We start from the raw sequence: 19717 nt of genomic DNA on the forward strand, positions 1-19717 counted from the left end.
TACCGGTCTTGGTGTCCCCATCCCCCAGTCTCACTGAGTGGGGTGGGAGGAAGGGAGCTCCAGATCTGGAGCCCTTGACAGTGGCTCACGCCTGTTATTCCAACACTTTGGGAAGCCAAGGCAGGAGGATTGCTTGAGGCCAGGAGTTCGAGACCAGCCTGGGCGACAGAGGAAACACCGTCTGCACAAAAAAAAATTTAAAAAATTTTTTTTGAGATGGAGTTTCCCTCTGTCACCCAGACTGGAGTGCAGCGGCACAATCTCGGCTCACTGCAACCTCTGCCCTGCAAGGTTCAAGCAATTCTCCTGCCTCAGCCTTCCAAGTAGCTGGGATTACAGGCACCTACCACCACATTTGACTAATTTTTGTATTTTTAGTAGAGACGGGGTTTCACCATGTTAACCAGGCTGGTCTTGAACTCCCAACCTCAAGTGATCCACCTGCCCTGGCCTCCCAAAGTGCTGGGATTACAGGCAGGAGCCATCATGCCCAGCCAGAAAAAAAAAAAAAAAATTAAATAATAAATTAGCAGGACATGGTGGCACGCACCTGTAGTCCAGCTACTCAGGAGGCTAAGGTGGGAGGATCGCTGAGTCGATGGTCGAAGCTGCAGTGAGCTGTGTGATCGCACCACTGCATTCCAGCCTGAGCAACAGAGCAAGATCCTGGCTCCAAAAAAATAAAACTGAGTCATTGCAGGCTGGCTGTATGAGACAAGGCAGAAAAAGCCCTTCCCCACCACCGTGGGGTCTCCCTGGGTCCCTTTTGCTGTCACACTCTCTGGGACATGAACCTCATCAGAAATCCTCAGCTGGGCACAGTGCCTCATGCCTATAATTCCAGCACTTTGGGAGGCCAAGGTGGGAGGATCACTTAAGGCCAGGAGTTTGAGACTGATCAGGACAACATAGTGAGATCCCCATATCTGTTTAAAAGAAAAGAAACCAGAAGAAAAGAAAAGGCCGGGCCCAGTGCTCACACCTATAATCCCAGCACTTTCAGAGGTTAAGGCATGTGGATCACCTGAGGTCCAGGAGTTCGAGACCAGCCTGGCCAACATGGTGAAACCCCATCTGAAGTAAACATACAAAATTAGCCAGGTGTGGTAATCCCAGCTATTCAGGAGGCTGAGGCAGGAGAATCACTTGAACCCAGGAAGTGGAGGTTGCAGTGAGCCGAGATCTCACCACTGCACTCCAGCCTGGGCGATAGAGCCAGATTCCGCCTCAAAAAAATAAATAAATAAAGTAAGAAAAGAAATCCTCAACCTCACTCCTCACCACAGGCATCTGAGCACCCTCAGATCCCTCCCATCTGCTCCTCAATCACCTCTGGGGGTGATCCTCTGCACCAACGCCCCAAGTGGCCAAGGTTCAGCTGGGGGTGTACATAGCCCCACACCCCTCCCTGAGGTCTTGAAAACCTAAGCAGGGTCCTAAGAGACAAGGGACAACCATCAGGATTGCAGCGTCTGTCTCCTCCGGCTTCCCTGCAGCATCGAGGATGGGCTCAGCTGCAGGAGGAGGTCCCAAACCACCCCAGTGCGCAGGCTCAGGACCAGCTCAGGAGCCAGAAACCTCCCAGGCCATTTTGTTTCTCCTACAAGACCCACATTGAAGACTCCTCCAGGAAGACCTCAGCATTTAGCCCCCATCCACTAGAAGAGCCTCTCACACGGCGTGCCATCTGAAGGGCACCACTCTGGCAAAAGGCACCCTAGAAAGAGATTCTGTGGCCTCATATGTTTGTTGTTTCGTTTTGGGAAGGATTTTTTTTTTTTTTTGAGACTTTTTTTGAGACAGGGTCTTGCTCTGTCACCCACACTGGAGTAAAGTGACTCGATCATAGCCTCAACCTCCTGTGCTCAAGTGATCCTCCCATCTCAGCCTCCCCTCCCACATAGCTGGGACTACAAGCATTCAACACCGCGCCTGGCTAGTATTTAATTATTTATTTATGTGTTTATTTTCCTAGATGGAGTCTCACACTGTCACCCAGGCTGGAGTGCAGTGGCACAATCTCAGCTCACTGCAACCTCCGCCTCCTGGGTTCAAGCAATTCTTCTGCCTCACCCTCCCGAGTAGCTGGGACTACAGGCATGTGCTACCATGCCCAGCTAATTTTTTGTCTGTTTAATAGAGACAGTGTTTCACTATGTTGGCCAGGCTGGTCTTGAACTCTTGACCTCATGATCTGCCCTCCTCAGCCTCCCAAAGTGCTGGGATTATGGGTGTGAGCCATGCCCAGCTGTATTTTTTTTTGTAGATCCAAAGTCTTGCTATGTTGCTCAGGCTGGGCACAAGTGATCCTCCCGCCTCAACCTACCCTCCCAAGTAGCTGAGACTACAAGCATCCACTATCACACCCGGCTAATTTTTATTTTTATTTTTTTGTAGATAAGGGATCTCGCTATGTTGCCCGGGCTGGTCTCAAACTCCTGGTCTCAAGTGATCCTCATGACTTGGCCTCCCAAAATGCTGGGCTTGTAGGAGTAAGCCACTGTGCCCAGCCATGCTTCCTACGTCTGTGAAATCCATCATCTCCTCAAGCTTTGCAAGATCCCATCAGCGCACTACACCATCTGAGAAAGTCTTTATCCTTTCACACGGCCTCCTAGAGTGAATACTAAACATCGTTCTAAGTGCTTGATTAATATTAACTTGCATAAGCCCTAGAAAGACCCTATGAAGGAAACACTCTAATCATACCCATTTTACAGATGAAGAGACTGAGGCACAGAGAAGTCAGGCAACTTAGTCAGGGTCACACAGAGCCCAGATTCAGACTCAGGCAGCCTGACTCCAGATCCTACTCTTCACAGACTTCCTTTTCTTTTTTTTTTTTTTTCCTTTTTTTTTGAGACGGAGTTTCGCTCTTGTTACCCAGGCTGGAGTGCAATGGCGTGATCTCGGCTCAACACAGCCTTCGCCTCCTGGGTTCAGGCAATTCTCCTGCCTCAGCCTCCCGAGTAGCTGGGACCACAGGTGGGCACCACCATGCCCAGCTAATTTTTGTATTTTTAGTAGAGACGGGGTTTCACCATGTTGACCAGGATGGTCTCGATCTCTTGACCTCGTGATCCACCCGCTTCGGCCTCCCAAAGGGCTGGGATTACAGGCGTGAGCCACTGCGCCCGGCTCCCCCCCACTTTTTTTTTTTTTTTTTTAATTGAGAGGGAGTATCACTCTGCCACTCAGCCTGGAGTGCAGTGGTGCAATCTTGGCTCACTGCAACCTCTGCCTCCTGGGTGAAGCGATTCCCCTGCCTCAGCCTTCCAAGTAGCTGGGATTAGAGATGCCATCATACCCGGCTAATTTTTTTTGTATTTTTATTACAGACGGGGTTTCACCATGTTGGCCAGGCTGGTCTCAAACTGCTGACCTCAGGTGATCTCCCCACCTTGGCCTCCCAAAGTGCTGGGACGATGGGCGTGAGCCACCTTGCCTGGCCTGTGCACTTTATTTCTATTATTATCACATTGTAATATACAAGGGAGTAATTCTATTCACCATTATGTAGAATCAGCGGGAGCCCTGAGCTTCTTTTCCTGCAACTAGATGGTCCCTTTTGGGGGTGATGGGAGACAGTGACAGATCATCAGACATTAGATTCTCATAAAAGTACACAACCTGGATCCCTCGCCTGTGCAGTTTACAATAGGGTCGGAGCTCCTGTGAGAATCTAATGCTGCTGCTGATCTGACAGGAGGCGGAGCTAAGGCTGTAACGCAAGCAAGGCTTTTTCTTCCATCGCTCACCTCCTGCTGTGCGGCCCAGGGTCCTTGAACTAGTCTTGAACCAGTACCTGTCTGTGGCCTGGGGGTTGGGGACCCCTGCTTTACACAGATCACTCTGGGGGCAGCTAGGGGTGGGACAGACAGGGAGACGTGGAGGCTGGAGCGCACCTCACTCTCCTCCAGTATTTCAGAATTAACCTGGACAGAGTCCAGCTTGTTTCAAGGTAATCTGTAACAGGACTCCAAAGAGAATCGACCCAGGTTTCTGGGAGGGAGGCAGAGAGAAGACCAGGCTGGGAAGGCTGGGGACCCCTGACGACTCGGAGCGCAGAACAGCACAGCGTGTGTATGTTTCTGAAGGATCGTCTGCAGAATTCCCCGAGTGCTTTGTGCTAACATTCCCGAAAATCCTCTAACAGTTAGTTATTGTTGCTCTTTTCCCCTGCTCCTGGCTGAATTGGTCCAGCTCCAGCTCACACACTCTCGAAGTGGCAATGAAGTGTCACACGACTTCGAGCCAAGAGAAGCCTGGAGGAGCGATCTTATTGCCATAGGAATTGTTTCTCTGGGAATGGATTTTAAAATAACAGACAAGCTGGGGCAAGATTCAGAAAACCCTGGAGCTTGAGGACAAGGTCTCACCAGATATTTACATTGAGGCCATTCCGTGTGATTCTTGGGAAAATTCTCCCTGCTCTGTGCACTCACACTTCAAAGGGAGAAGCAGGATCCCTAAATCGGGGGTCTCCATGGTTCCTCTAAAAGCAGCTTAGGGCTTGGGGAGATGATGGATATCACAGACATAGGAAACATGCTGGGCACAGTGGCTAACTCCTATAAGCCCAGCATTCTGGGAGGCCAAGGCGTTAGGATCACTTGAGACTAGGAGTTCGAGACCAGCCCAGGCAACATAGCGAGATCCCTTATCTACAAAAAAATAAAAATAAAAATTAGCCGGGTGTGAAAGTGGACGCTTGTAGTCTCAGCTACTTGGGAGGGTAGGTTGTGGCGGGAGGATCACTTGAGCCCAGGGAGTAACCCAGGTAGGAGAAATGATTCCATCTGCAAGGAGGGAAACTTGGGAAGTGAGTTCTCAGAACGAAATCATGCCTGTAATCCCAACACTTTGGGAGCCCTAGGCGAGCGAATCACGAGGTCAGGAATTCAAGACCAGCCTGGCCAAGATGGTGAAACCCTGTCTTTACTAAAAACACACAAAAAATTAACCAGGCATGGTGGCATGCGCCTGTAGTCCCAGCTACTCGGGAGGCTGAGACAGAAGAATTGCCTGAACCCAAGAGGTGGAGGTTACAGTGAGCCAAGATCGTGCCAGCCTGGGCGACAGAATGAGATTCCATCTCAAAAAAAAAAAGTGGCTTAGGAGCTGGCCTCGTGTGAACGAAGTACAGAGAAAGGGACCTCGCTTTGGGACCCCTCAGAGCTGCAAACGTGCACTGAAGCAGAGGCACTGCCTCAGTGTCCCAAAGGAGAAAGGTCAAGGTATTTGTTCATTCATTCATTCATATGTTCATTCATTCGCACAACAAACTTCCCTTGACTATCTGATCCATGCAAGTCCAGGAGATGCCGAAATTTGGGGTTGAAAACTCCATGCAGGAAAAATAAAAGTATTTCACAAAAATGCAAGGTGTGTACACTCTGCTTTGTTGCCTTTGCAAACCAAGAAAATGCTGCAAAAATGTTGCAATGTTCTGAGAGGCAAGGCGGCAGGCTCCTTGGTCCCCCAAGCACCGCAGATAGCCAGGAGGTCAGGTCTGAAGCCCGTCTCTGCCTATCCGTGATCCACCAAGGGGCCAGCTCCCGCTAGCTCCGAGCACTCCTTTCGCCCTTGCTTCATCCATCAACTACCTCCGAACTGGCCTCCCTCCTTCCACCCTCCTTCCTTCCTCTGCCAACCTCTCCCCCACCCGCAAAGTTGGCACAAACCTGACTGTGACCAAGCCCAGACTATAAAGCCAAGCTTCTTAAGGTGGCAGGAAGGAGACTTCACATTCAGACTCCAAAAGCTCAGTGCCTGTCCTCTCCCTGCCCAAGTCCATGGTCTGTTCTTGCTCTGTCACCCTGATCGGAGTCCAGTGGCACGATCATAGCTCACTGCAGCCTCAAACTCTTGGGCTCAAGCAATCCTTCCACCTCAGTCTCCTGAGTAGCTGAGACTACAGGCATCTTCTACCATACCAGGCTAATTTTTAATTTTTGGTAGGGACAGGGTGTTGCTATGTTTCCCAAGCTGGTCTTGAACTCCTGACCTCAGGTGATCTACCGGCCTCGGCCTCCCAAAGTGCTGGGATTACAGGCGAGAGCTGCCATATCCTGCCAGCCCAGCCACTCTGAACTCAATCTCACTAACCACAGGTCAGGCATTAGCTGGTGACACCTTCAAGCCCTTATTCAGCCGTCTATCCACCCAAAATGCCCAGTCACTGCCTCACACTCTCCTGTTCCTCCTACAAGAGCCGCCTCCTATGTTGAGTCCTCAGAGAAGTCCTCAACATTTAGTATTTCTCCACTGGAACACTTCGCTAAGTATGTGGTCAGAAACACAATCCTAACAAAATGCGCCCAAGAAGGCCAGGCTTGGTGGCTCACGCCCGTAATCCCAGCACTTTGGGAGGCCGAGGTGGGTGGATCGCCTGAGATCAGGAGTTCTCGACCAGCCTGGCCAACCTGGAGAAACCCCTGAGCTGGGCAAGGTGGTGAGCACCTGTCATCCCAGCTACTCTGGAGGCTGAGGCAGGAGAATCACTTGAACCCGGGAGGCGGAGGTTGCAGTGAGTCGAGATCGTGCCACTGCACTCCAGCCTGGGCGACAGAGCCAGAGTCCATCTCAGAAAACAAAAACAAACAAACAAAAACAGTGTGTAAGCATGATTTATAACTTTTAAATATTTAGCCATATGGCCGGGCGCGGTGGCTCACGCCTGTATTCCCAGCACTTTGGGAGGCCAAGGCAGACAGATCACAACATCAGGAGTTCAAGACCAGCCTGGCCAACATAGTGAAACCCCATCTCTACTAAAAATACAAAAAATTAACCAACCACGGCGGTGCATGCCTGTAATTCCAGCTACTCGGGAGGCTGAGGGAGGAGAATTGCCTGAACTCAGGAGGCAGAGGTTGCAGTGAGGCGAAATTGCGTCATTGCATTCCAGCCTGGGCAACACTGTGAGACAATGTCTCAAAAAATAAATAAAATAAATAAGCCATATGGCAAATGGTCTTCATCTTTAGCCCCAAAAATATTAGGGGTGGCCAGGGCTTGCAGGTGGTTTAAGATCAGGGAAGTCTATTCTCCCCGCAAAAAGGCCGTATCGACCCAACATCATTTAAAACAGCCTCTTCAAAATGTACCCCAAGAAGAAACTGCTGATGGGAATGCAAAATGCCGCAAGCCCAGTGGAGGGAAGCATCATGCTATCTAGCAGAATTACACATGTGTTTGCCATTTAGCCGCACAAGTGTCCGTCAGTAGAGGACTGGCTGAGTAAATACAGTCACTCACACTGTGCAAACTACAGACCCATAAAAATGGATGCGGATTGTCTCTGCTTTATTTATTTAGAGACAGAGTCTCGTTCTGTGGCCCAGGCTGCAGTGCAGTGGCACAATCTCGGCTCACTGCAACCTCCACCTCCTGGGTTCAAGCGATTCTCCTGCCTCAGCCTCCAGAGTAGCTGGGATTACAGGCATACGCCATCACGTCTGGCTAATTTTTATTTGGTTTTTTTTTTGAGACGGAGTTTTGCTGTTGTTACCCAGGCTGGAGTGCAATGGTGTGATCTCGGCTCACCGCAACCTCCGCCTCCTGGGTCCAAGCAATTCTCCTGCCTCAGCCTCCCGAGTAGCTGGGACTACAGGTGCGCGCCACCATGCCCAGCTAATTTTTGCATTTTTAGTAGAGACGGGGTTTCACCATGTTGACCAGGATGGTCTCGATCTCTTGACCTCATGATCCACCCGTCTCGGTCTCCCAAAGTGCTGGGATTATAGGCGTGAGCCACCGCACCTGGCCTTAATTTTTATATTTTTAGTACAGAAGGGGTTTCACCATGTTGGCCAGGCTGGTCTCAAACTCCTGAGCTCAAGTGATCCACCCGCCTCGACCTCCCAAAGCCGGCCACCACGCCCGCCTATCTTGCTTTTTGATAGAGCCATTTCCACAACACATTATTATGGAAAAAGGCCAAGTGCGAGAGAGACAGAGGAACTAGCACATTACCTCTGTGTAAGAAAAGGAGGAGGATACAGACACAAACACACACGTCCTCATTCACTCTCTCACACTCATATAAATTGCTTACATTTACAAAAAGAAACAATGGAAAGAGAATCCAAACACTAACTCAAAATCTGCCTCACTACAAATAGCAAATAAGGGGGAAATTATGTGCACAAGTATTCTAGCAATGACCAATTTTAAAAGGAGTCAAAATTATAGTACCACGGTGAAGTAGGAGGTGGGACTTGACTCTGGAGGCTGGGCTTAACACCGGACTAAACTGAGGACTAGCTAAGACAGGGGAAGCACATCCCCATGAGATGCACTGACTAGGGCACCGTGTCAGTTACCATTTGCCATGGCAACACCTGAAAGTTACCACCCCTTTCCATGGCAACCACCCAACAACCTGGAAGTTACCACCTTCATCCTAGAAATTCCTGTGTATTAAAAATCATGTTTTCAGGAAAAGATTTTAAAAATCAAAATAAAAAGAAAGAAATTCCTGTGTAAACTGCCCCTTAATTTGCATATACTTAAAAGTGGGTATAAATAGTGCTAAAGTGCCTCTGAGCTGCTAGTCTGGGCACTCTGCCTACGGGCAGCCCTGCTCTGCAAAGAGAAGAACCTCTGCTGCTGTTGTGTGCTACCCATTCAATAAAAGTTGCTGTCTGACACCACCCACTCCCCCTTGAATTCTTTCCTGGGTGAAGCCAAGAACCCTCCCGGCTAAGCCCCCGTTCAGGTGCCTGCCTGTCCTGCATCCACTTTGAAATCCTTACTGAAATAATGGCACAGGCAGTGATCACCAACCCCTCAAGCATCACAAGAGCAAAAGAGACACAACCAGACATTGCATGATTCCCAGTGGAAATACACTACAGCACCCAAGAGGTCATTCTGCCAAAATAACAATGATCATCATAAGGAGAAAAAGGAGGAGGAGGAGGAACTAAATCCAGCCAAGCTCTTGATCCAATTTCCCATTATCTGGAAATGGAGGATAGATGAACACGTTCACAGGCACCATGAGTAACAAAATCCTGGACATAGAAAACTCTAGAAGGCCACATTTCTTCAACAAATAAATTGCAACAAAAAGAAGGGAGACGGAGGAGGAGTTCTGCTGCATATTTAACACTCAGCTTTCCAGAAGAAAGCCACGCCCGTCTGTTAGTCAGCTCAGAGCTGCCGTAACAGAACACCACAGACTGAGTGGCTTAGGCAGCAGACGTTTGTTTCTTTCTCACAGCCCAGGAGGCTGGGAAGTCCAAGATCAAGGTGCTGGCAGACTCAGTGTCTGCTGAGGGCTCTCTTTGGTTTGCAGACAGCTGTCTTCTTTCACTGCCGTGTCCTCACATGACAAAGAGAGAGCTCTAATTTCTCTTCCTCTTTTTTTATTTTTGTTTTTATAGAGATAGGGTTTCTCCATGTTGATCAGGTTGGTTTCAAACTCCCAACCTCAGGTGATCTGCCCACCTTGGCCTCCCAGAGTGCTGGGATTACAAGCATGAGCCACTGAGCCTGGCTTTTTTTTTTTTTTTTGGAGACACACTCTCACTCTGTCACCCAGGCTGGAGTGCAGTGGCGTGATCTCATTTCACTGAAGCCTCTGCCTCCCGGGCTCAAGCGATTCTAGTGCCTCAGCCTCCCAAGTAGCTGGGATTACCAGTGTGCACTACCACACCTGGCTAATTTTTGTATTTTTGGTAGAGACAGGTTCACCATTTTGGCCAGATTAGTCTCAAACTCCGCACCTCAAGTGATCCACCCACCTTGGCCTCCCAAAATGCTGGGGTTACAGGCGTGAGCCACCAAACCCAGCCTCTCTTCCTGTTCTTACAACCCAACTAATCGAATCATGGGGGTACTGCCCTCCTGACTTCATCTAAATCCAGTTACCTCCCACACGACCCACCTCCAAATACCACCATGTTGGGGGTTGGGGCTTCAACACATGAATCTGGTGGGGAGACACACACTCGGTCCGCAGCATCTCCTGATATGATATGATAGACTAGATCACTGTGAAGTGTTTCTGTCTCTCCCAACACCACCAAATAGAGACCATAAATATCATCAAACGTTTCCACCTAGCTTCCAAAATAGAAAAGACACACGGGGCAGAGGATCAAATTAATTACACCACTGGGGAGCAATTAGTAATTAGCTAGTGTAATCCCACCTGTATGTGGACATTGCAGGTGAGATTAATTACACACTGGTGTAATTAACTTAAAGCAGTTACGTGGAAATTGCAGAGAACTGGTCTTCCAGTCAGCAGCAAGGAGGAAGAAGTGCTCTTTAAAGTGGCGGGACTTTCCTACACTAAAAGGGACAGAAGAGACAGGGTCTGGCTCTGCCACCCAGGCAGGAGTGCAGTGGCACAGTCATAGCTCATTGCAGCCTCAACCTCCTGGGTTCAATCAATCCTCCCACCTCAGCCTCCCAAGTAGTTCAGACCACAGGCATTGCCAATTAGCAGGCTTATTTAGATCCAGACTGGAACAAAGTGACAATTAAAAACTGCTTTTTGACTAGGCACAGTGGCTCATACTCTAATCCCAACAGTTTGAGAGGCCAAAGCCAAGGGATTACTTGAGGCCAGGAGTTCAAGACCAGCCTGGGCAACACAGCACAACCCCATCTCTATGAAAATTTAAAAATTAGCCAGGCTTGGTGGCCCATGCCTGTGATCCCCACTACTCAGGGGGCTGAGCTGGGAGGACTGCTTGAACCCAGGAGGTTGAAGCAGTGAGCTATGATCTTGCCACTGCACTCCTGCCTGGGTGATAGAGTGAGACCCTGTCTTAAAAAAACTCAAACTTTAGGAGCAGTAACAATGAAACTAAAGAAGGCTCTTGGTCAAGAAACAGCCCTGTCATCACTGCCCATCAACTGAGACCAAGCCCCTGTCAACACACTGCTGAAAGCCAACGCTGCAAGGACCACTGTGCCACCTGCTGTCCCCAAGCCTTCTGCTTCTAGAGATCTTGGATCTCGAGGGCAAGAGACACTGGCAACAGATCGCTCATGAGACACAGAAACATTTGATGCCCAGGCCAGCTCCAGCCTATAACTCACCCAGGCAAGGTCCAGGTGCCTGCAATACCCACGCTGGGCATTCTGGGCAAAGACTCAGTCACACTCTGGAATATCAAGCCGCCCCAACCCTCCCCAACACCTTTTCAGGAATCTACTTCCCACAGATTCACCCGCATCCCCCCAAACCTAATTATCTCCTCTCCCCATTCTCATCCTGGTGGAAAGAGTTCTAGAAGATTCCCACACTAGTGTGAGCCTTTTTGTTTGTGCTAAAATGATCCCTTCCAAGTTTCTGCAGAGGTCCCCATGTTCCAGCCCACCAAGTGCCAGAATGAGGTTCTCATTCACTTGTGCTCTTCATGGACCTCACCTCTTGCCTTTTTTGCAGGCGTATTTCAGGCTGTGAAGACCTTTTTTTTTTTTTCCTTCCCACACTTTTTAATTACAAACGTATTACATGAATATATGCTTTTTGCTAACCATCCATTCCATCCCTTGTACAGGCTGGTAGATTCTCTCTGGGGCCGAGCACGGTGGCTCAAACCTACAATCCCAGCACTTTGGGAGGCTTAGGCAGGCAAGTCATTTGAAACCAGAAGTTCAAGACCAGCTTGAACTGGGCAACATGGTGAAACCCCATCTCTACTGAAAATACAAAAATTAGCCGGGCGTGGTGGTGGGCACCTTCGATCTCAGCTACTCAAGAGGCTGAGGCAGGAGAACCACGTGAACCTGGGAGGTGGGGGTTGCAGTGAGCCAAAATTGCACCATTGCACTCCAGCCTGGGCGACAGAGCAAGACTCTGTCTCAAAAAAAAAAACCATAAAAACAGCCAGGCTCATGCCTGTAATCTCAGCACTTTGGGAGGCCGGGATGGGCGGATCATGAGGTCAGGAGATGGAGACCATCCTGGCTAACAGTGAAATCTCATCTCAACTAAAAGTACAAAAAAAAAATTAGCCAGGTGTGGCGGGTGCCTGTAATCCCAGCTATTTGGGAGGCTGAGGCAGAATTGCTTGAACTCAGGAGGCAGAGGTTGCGATGAGCTGAGATCGGACCACTGCACTCCAGCCTGGGCGACAAAGCAATACTCAGTCTCAGAAAAAAAAAAAAAAGAAAGTAATTTAGTTGGGCACGGTGGCTCACGCCCATAATCCCAGCACTTTGGGAGGCCGAGGCGGGTGGATCACGAGGTCAACAGATCGAGACCATCCTGGTCAACATGGTGAAACCCCGTCTCTCCTAAAAATACAAACAATTAGCTGGGCATGGTGGCACGTGCCTGTAATCCCAGCTACTCAGGAGGCTGAGGCAGGAGAATTGCCTGAACCCAGGAGGCGGAGGTTGTGGTGAGCCGAGATCACGCCATTGCACTCCAGCCTGGGTAACAAGAGTGAAACTCTGTCTCAAAAAAAAAAACCTACAAAAATTAGCTGGGTGTGGTGGCGAATACCTGTAGGCCCCACTCAGGTACTCAGGAGGCTGAGGCAGGAGAATCACTTGAACCCAGGAGGCAGAGGTTGCAGTGAGCCAAGATTGCACCACTGCACTCCAGCCTGGGCAACAGAGCAAGACTCTGTCTCCAAAAACCCCACAAAAACCAGAAAAACATTCAGACAAGCCACAAGCAGACAGAGGGAAAATGGGACAGTCCCCTGGCCCAGCCCTAGGCTTCTTCATATCGTTAACTGCTGAAATGGTTTCCTAGAAACTTTTTTCTGTGCATTTGTCTACCTAGATGTAGATCCAATTTTCTTTTTCATAAATAAAATCATGCTGTATATATTATGCTACAAGTTGAAAAACTTGTTTTTTAGACAATCCTCACATGGAACTGTGCAGAGGCCACACCAGCATGGGGCTTTGGAGAACACTCCTCATAGAAGCCCTGGGTCAGTATTTCCAAACAAAATGAGAGAAATAGAATTGCATGCAAACTTTTCCAGAGGCGCTTCGTGCTTTTCTGGGTCCCACCTCATCCAGCCATATGAGTGTATGGTTCTTCCCAGCACGAAACATCCCTTTCTCCCTGTTGTTAAGGCATTAGCAGAAATCATCTTGGAGTCCTCTGATTTGGTAAATATCAAGGAGAAAAAAAAGAACTGGGATATTTTAGCTTTGACAAGCAGAGCAGTATTCCAGAAATCATCCACTCTGGGCCAGGCGTGGTGGCTCCTGCCTGTAATCCCAGCACTTTGGGAGGCCAGGGCGGGAGGATCTCTTGAGGCCAGAAGTTAGAGACCAGCTTGTGCAACATAGTGAGATCCCATCTCTACAAAAAATAAAAAAATTCGCCATTCATGGTGGTGCACGCCTGTGGTCTCAGCTACTCAGGAGGCTGAGGTGGGGGATCGCTTGAGCCTGGGAGATCAGGTCTGCAGTGAGCCGTGATTGTACCATTATACTGCAGCCTGGGGTACAGACAAGACCCTACCTTACAAAAAAGCAGAAGAGGTCAGTCCTGAGTGGCCACTGAGCCTAGCAAATCCACCCTGTGCCTCAGTTTCCTCAGCTAAAGGAAATACGACTCTAATGTTTTAACCCTAGGGTGGTTAAGGATCAAAAGAAATAGAGATTGGGAGGCCAAGGCGGGAGGATCGCTTGAACCCAGGAGTTTTCGACAAGCCTGAGCAACAGAGATTCTGCCCCTGCAAAAAATTAATTCAAATGTAAAAAGAGATAGAGGGAACAGACACAGGTAGTGCATTCCAAAGTGCCGTCATAGCTGTGTGGGTTGTAGTTATCACTAAACGGGGAAAAGCTAAATTCAAGTGATTTATGCTAACGAGGCGTCTGGCAACTTTTACTTGCATGCTTACGGTTTTCTGAGCGAATTCAAATGCGGGCTCCGGAGCCACAGCCCTGAGCATCCCGGCGACGGCCATGGCGCCACCTGCCGGCCGAGAAGGAAGAGACGCCCGGCGGGTCCGGCTCCCGGGCCTGGTGACCCTGCGCCCCGGCCCGGTGACCCTGCACCCTTTCCAACCCCGCAACGGAGCCACCCGATCCCAGCCGGTTCCACGTCCAGGGATGGCCGAGAGTCGCAGGAGGATCCTCTGCGGCCTCAGCCCCAAAGACTGGGCGGGAATGACCCCTCCCGTGTCCTGGGGCCGTCGGTAGGAGAGAGGGCACCCGGGACGCGCGGCCTTGGCCACCCCGGAACCTGCTCCGCGACACAAAGCAGCAGCCGCGCAGGTGAGCGGCGGAGCCACGTGAGCGGACGAACGCCCCAGGCAGAGCCCCAGCCCCGGCCACCGTAGTCGGAGCCATCTCCACTCGGAGCCCGAAACGAGGAGGCGAAGGTTGGGGAAGCGAAGAAAGGAAGAAACAGTGTGGGCGCAGCCAGAGACCACCGCAGCCCGGGACCCGTACCTGGACCCGAACCCTCAGCCCCCAGCCCCCAGCCCCCGCGACCATGTGACCTCAACCCCCAGCCCCGCGTCGCTCGTTCCATCCGCCCCGGGTCTCCAGCCCCCAGCCCCCGCCACCCCGCGCCCCTAGCCCCCAATCGCTCTGTACCCCAGGCCGTGCGGTCTCTCCCCGAGTGCCCCCAACCCTCAGCCCCCGCCGTTTCGTCCCAGCTGCACCGTGTCCCCAGACCCTGGCCTCTGCCACCCCGCGCCCCCAGGCCCGGATCGCCCCGCACCCCAACCCCCTCCAGCTCTCGCTCCAGCTGCGCGGTGTCTACAGCCCCCAGTCCCCGCTGCCCCGCGCCCGCACTAAGTCCGGGGTCGCCCCGCGCTCCAGCCCCCGCGTCTCTAGCTCCAGCCACCCGTCCCGCGCCCCCCAGGCCCCGCCGCCCCCCGCTACTCACCGGCGGCTGGCGTAGCCACTGCCGGGGGAGCCGGCGCCGGGCTCGGGGTAGCCGTGCTGCTGCAGGGCTGCGGCCGGGAAGGGGTAGAGGAAGCCGGTGGCCAGCGCCGACCCGCAGAGGCAGCAGCACGCCCAGGGCAGGAGTAGGGCCAGCTTCATGGTGCGCGGCCGCCCGCGGGGACTCGGAGTCCCGGGCACCAGGACCGGCGGGAGCGCACCGGCGCCCAGACCGAACCCGCGGCCCCGGCCGGGAGCGGAGCGAGCGGAGCCGGGCGAGCAATCGGAGCCCGGGTGCGAGCTGGAAGAGTATGGGGGTCGCCCACGCCTCTCCGGGGCCGCCTTTTGAAATTCGGCGAGGTGGGCTCTGCGCCGTCAAAGGGGGCGTGGGGCTTTCTGGTTAACCCTCGGCGGTCCGGGGCCGAGGAGGCGGCAGTGGTGGCAGAACTAGGGTGCGAGCTCCGTTGGGGATCCCCGGGGCCTGGCTTCCCGAAAGCCAGACCTCGCACCCGGGCCCCCGATACACGGAAACTTTGCAACCAAACCTTCTTCAGGTCCACAAACGGTCTGGAGTGCCCATTCTGTGACTGACAATTTCACCTGTCCGATGTTGGTGAATCCCGGCCACACTACCCTCGGTGGTCCCATTCAAAAATGGAAACTGAAGCCCCAGAAAGTTAAGCCAGACAAATGCGCGTCTTGCCTTCCTTGTGCAGGGCTCTTTGGATCAAAGGACTGCGCGCCCCTGAGAAACCGGCCAGGGCTTCCCAGGAATCTTCTTCCCGTTTCACCTCCAGCCCCCACCCGCCCGCTGGCTCTTCCAGGTAAGAAGCTTTGGGAAAAGAGGAAGGGTCAGTTGGGATGAGAAGTTGTAGCTAGATTTGGGAGGCCTAGGCAGGCGGATCACCTGAGGTCAGAAGTTCGAGACCAGCCTGTCCAACATGGTAAAACCCCATCTCTAGTAAAAATACAAAAATTAGCTTGGTGTGCTGGGGGCGACTCACTTCAACTACATACAGGCTGGGCTGAGGCAGGAGAATGGCTTGAACTCAGGAGGTGGAGGTTGCAGTGACCCGAGATCATGCCACTGCCCACCAGCCTGGATGACAGAGTGAGTCTCCATCTCGATAAAATAAAAAAGTTGCAGCTCGAATCACAGATTCATGAGACATCCTATTGGGAAAAGGGCTTCAGGAAGATGTAAGACAAGCCCACCTTTTATAAATGGAGAATCAGAGTCCCAGCTCCCACGATGGGCCCAAGGCCAGCCTGGCCATAGGTTGGTCTTTTCTAGGTTGCAGGATTCAGCCCATACTCTACTTGCCTTAGTTGTGAGCTTTCTTTCTTTTTTTCTTTCTTTCTTTCTTTTTTTACAAGACAGAGTCTTGCTCTGTCGCCCAGGCTGGAGTGCAGTGGCGTGATCTCAGCTCACTGTAACCTCCGCTTCCCAAGTTCACGTGATTCTCCTGCCTCAGCCTCCTAAGTAGCTGGGATTACAGGCAAGCAATAACATGCCTGGCTAATTTTTGTATTTTTGGTAGAGACGGGGTTTCACCATGGTGGCCAGGCTGTTCTTGAACTCATGACCTCAGGTGATCAGCCCGCATCGGCCTCCCAAAGTGCTGGAATTACAGGCATGAGCCACCGAGCCCGGCCTGGGAGCTTTTTTTCTAACTCTCCCCAAAGCATCCTAAGGGTGCAGATGCCCTGAGGCTTGCTCTACCCCTGCAACCCGTGAACTCCTGTCTGTAAAATGCCTATAGGATGGAGAGAAGCCATCAGATATGGAAGTGCTTAGTGAACGGCAGCATTTTGCAAAAGGATTGTAGAGGCCGGTGACGGTGGCTCACTTCTGTAATGCTGATGCCTTGGAGGCCCGGCACAGTGGCTCTCGCCTGTAATCCCAGCACTTTGGGAGGTGAGGCGGGCAGATTGCCTGAGGCCAGGAGTTCCAGACCAGTCTGGCCAACATGGTGAAACCTGTCTCTACTAAAAACTAGAAAAAATTAGCTGGGCAAAATGGCACGCCCTTGTAATCCCAGCTACTCAGGAGGCTGAGGCAGGAGAATCACTTGAACCCAGGAGGCGGAGGTTGCAATGAACTGAGATCTTGCCACACTGCGCTCCAGCCTGAGCGACAGAGCGAGACTCTGTCTTGAAAACAAAACGAAACAAAAAAGACCTGATGCTTTGGGAGGCTGCGGCGGGATTGCTTGGCCAGCTTGAACAACATAGTGAGACCCTCATCTCTAAAAACAAAAAAATTAGTGTGGAGGCATGTGCCCATAGTCCCCGCTACTCGGGAGGCTGAGGCGGGAGGATTGCTTGAGCCTAAGAGTTCAAGGCTGCAGTGAGCCATGATGGTACCACGGCACTTCAGCCTGGGTTACATGGTGTGCCTGTCCTCCTCCCCCTCAAAGAAGGGTTGTAGGATTGTTGTCAGAAGAAAACAAGAAGATGCTTTTGAAAACGAAGTGGGAACAGCCAGCTCTCGTGACCTCTTACTTACATAACTCAATGTGTACTCACATGTATATATCATACATGTACCCTCTTGCGGATGTACCTCAAGACATTATATATATCCAATTCCCTTCACTCTCTCCCCTAAACGACCCATGCTGTTCACTCATCCAAGTCTCTGGAGTCCTACTTCACTTTTTTTTCTGTTTTGAGATGGTCTCACTCTGTTGCCCGGGCTGGAATGTAGCGGTGCGACCTCAGCTCACTGCAGCCTCGCCTTCCCTGTTCAGGTGATTCTCCCACTTCGGCCTCCTGGGTAGCTGGGATTACAGGCACATGCCACCACACCTAATTTTTGTATTTTTTGTAGAAACAAGGTTTTGCTATGTTTCCCAGGCTACTCTCAAACTCCTGGGCTCAAGTGATCTGCCTGCCTTAGCTTTCTAAAGTGCTAGGATTGTAGGCGTGAGTCACTGCACCTAGCCCCACTTCAACTTTTTAAATGGGATGTCCACACGGGGCGCAGTGGCTCACACCTGTAATCCCAGCACTTTGGGAGGCTGAGGTGGGCAGATCACCTGAGTGAGGTCAGGAGTTGGAGACCAGCCTGCTAAACATGGTGAAACCCCATCCCTACTAAAAATACAAAACTTGTCTGGGCATGGTAGCTGGCACCTGTAATCCCAGCTACTCAGAAGGCTGACGCACAGGTGGGACCAAGTCACTTAGACCTGGGAGGCGGAGGTTGCAGTGGGCCGAGATCATGCCACTGTACTCCAGAGAAAGGCTCCATCTCAATCAATCAATCAATCAATCAATCAATGGCATGTCCAGACTTCCTAAGTCCCGCGTCTCTGTCTTAAACTCAAGGCTGGTCATCTAGGGGTAAACAGCCGCCTAATGGAATCGATTCATTCCTCTCGCCCTCCTTCCCTCCCTCAAGGGCTGAAAGATTTGGAGAATTTGGGTTATCAGGGGATTTGCAGTGCCTCCCCCGAAAGGAATCTGAACTGTGCTCCTTGGGCAGTTGGCCAACACCTAATAAATGATGAGGTCATCCCCCCTGGGAATCTGTGAGCGGTCTGCCTTCCACCTTCCCTTGCCTTCCCGGCGTGATGAGGTCTGAAGAGCAGAGTAATTCCATGTTGCTGCAAAACAGGAATGTCGTTTATTATCTTCAACTCATCTGTCCAGTGCCAGCAGCTGCACCCAAGCTCGAGAGACCACGGAAAAATGGGGAGATGTAGGGGTAACGTTACTCCGTCTAGTGCTGGTAGTGTTGGAGTATTTTAGGACAAAAGCCTTTTCATTTTTAGATATGGTCTCGCTGTGTCGCCCAGGTTGGAGTACAGTGGTGCAATCTCGGCTCACTGCAACCGCCGCCTCCCAGGTTCGAGTGATTCTCCTGTCTCAGCCTCCCAAGTAGGTGGGACTACAGGCAACTGCCACCACACTCAACTAATTTTTTCTATTCTTAGAGAAAAGTTTTCATCATGTTTGCCAGGTTGGTCTCGAACTCCTGAGCTTAAGTGATCCGCCCGCCTCTGTCTCCCAAACGGCTGGGATTACAGGCATGAGCCACTGTGCTCATCCTAGGATGAAAGTCTTTAGGATAAGCATGAATACATCCCAGAAACTGCAGGACTAAGACGATCATCTGAGTTTCAAACTCTTTTTTTTTTTTTTTTTGATACCCGGTCTCTGTCTCCCAGGCTGAAGTGCAGCGGTGCAATCTCAGCTTGCTGCACCCTCAACCTCCAGACCATCAATCCTCCCACCTCAGCCTCCTGAGTAGCTGGGACGACAGGCACCCACCACCATGCCTGGCTAATCTTATATTTTTAATAGAGACAAGGTTTTGCCATGTTGCCCAAATTGGTCTTGAACTCCTGGGCTCAAGGAATCCACCCGCTTCAGCCTCCAAAAGTGCTGGGATTACAGGTGTGAGCCACCATGCCTGCTCCTCTTCATCATGTCTGAGACAATAGGTTTATTGTGGCCTGTGAGCATATAACAAGCTACTTCTGTGTGCCCGTCTCTGTGCAGCAAAGGGATATTGAAAATGCAAATAGCCTGGTACTCACCCTCAAAGGGCTTACACTATTATTTAAGAAGGCATTAAAAGGATAGCTGGTAGCGGAGCATGGTGGCTCACGCCCGTAATCCCAGTACTTTGGGAGGCCGAGGAGGGTTGATCATTTGAGGTCAGAAGTTTGAGACCAGCCTGACCATCAGTTTCACTCAGTCTCCACTAAAAATACACACAAAAAAATATATTAGCCGGGCTTGGTGGTGTATGCCTGTAGTCCTAGCTACTCGGAAGGCTGAGGCAGGAGAATTGCTTGAACCCAGGAGGTGGAGATTCCAGTGAGCCAAGATCGTGCCACTGCACTCCAGTATGCGTGACAGAGTGAGACTCCAT

At 51.3% G+C, this 19717-nt stretch overlaps 1 protein-coding gene across 2 annotated transcripts in view; it reads right to left on the reverse strand.

The window, feature by feature from the left end:
* COL26A1 (collagen type XXVI alpha 1 chain) overlaps positions 1-15152 on the reverse strand; it is a 185328-nt gene extending 170176 nt beyond the window's left edge. For both annotated transcript variants that reach the window (XM_035280586.3, XM_035280581.3), the window contains exon 1: positions 14837-15152. In XM_035280586.3, the coding sequence (XP_035136477.1) occupies positions 14837-14994 (158 nt within the window). In that variant the 5' untranslated portion in view covers positions 14995-15152. The remainder of the gene's footprint in view (positions 1-14836) is intronic.
* Between the last annotated feature and the right edge of the window lie 4565 nt (positions 15153-19717).

Source organism: Callithrix jacchus, chromosome 2 (assembly GCF_049354715.1).
Source record: "Callithrix jacchus isolate 240 chromosome 2, calJac240_pri, whole genome shotgun sequence".
NCBI lineage: Eukaryota > Metazoa > Chordata > Mammalia > Primates > Cebidae > Callithrix > Callithrix jacchus.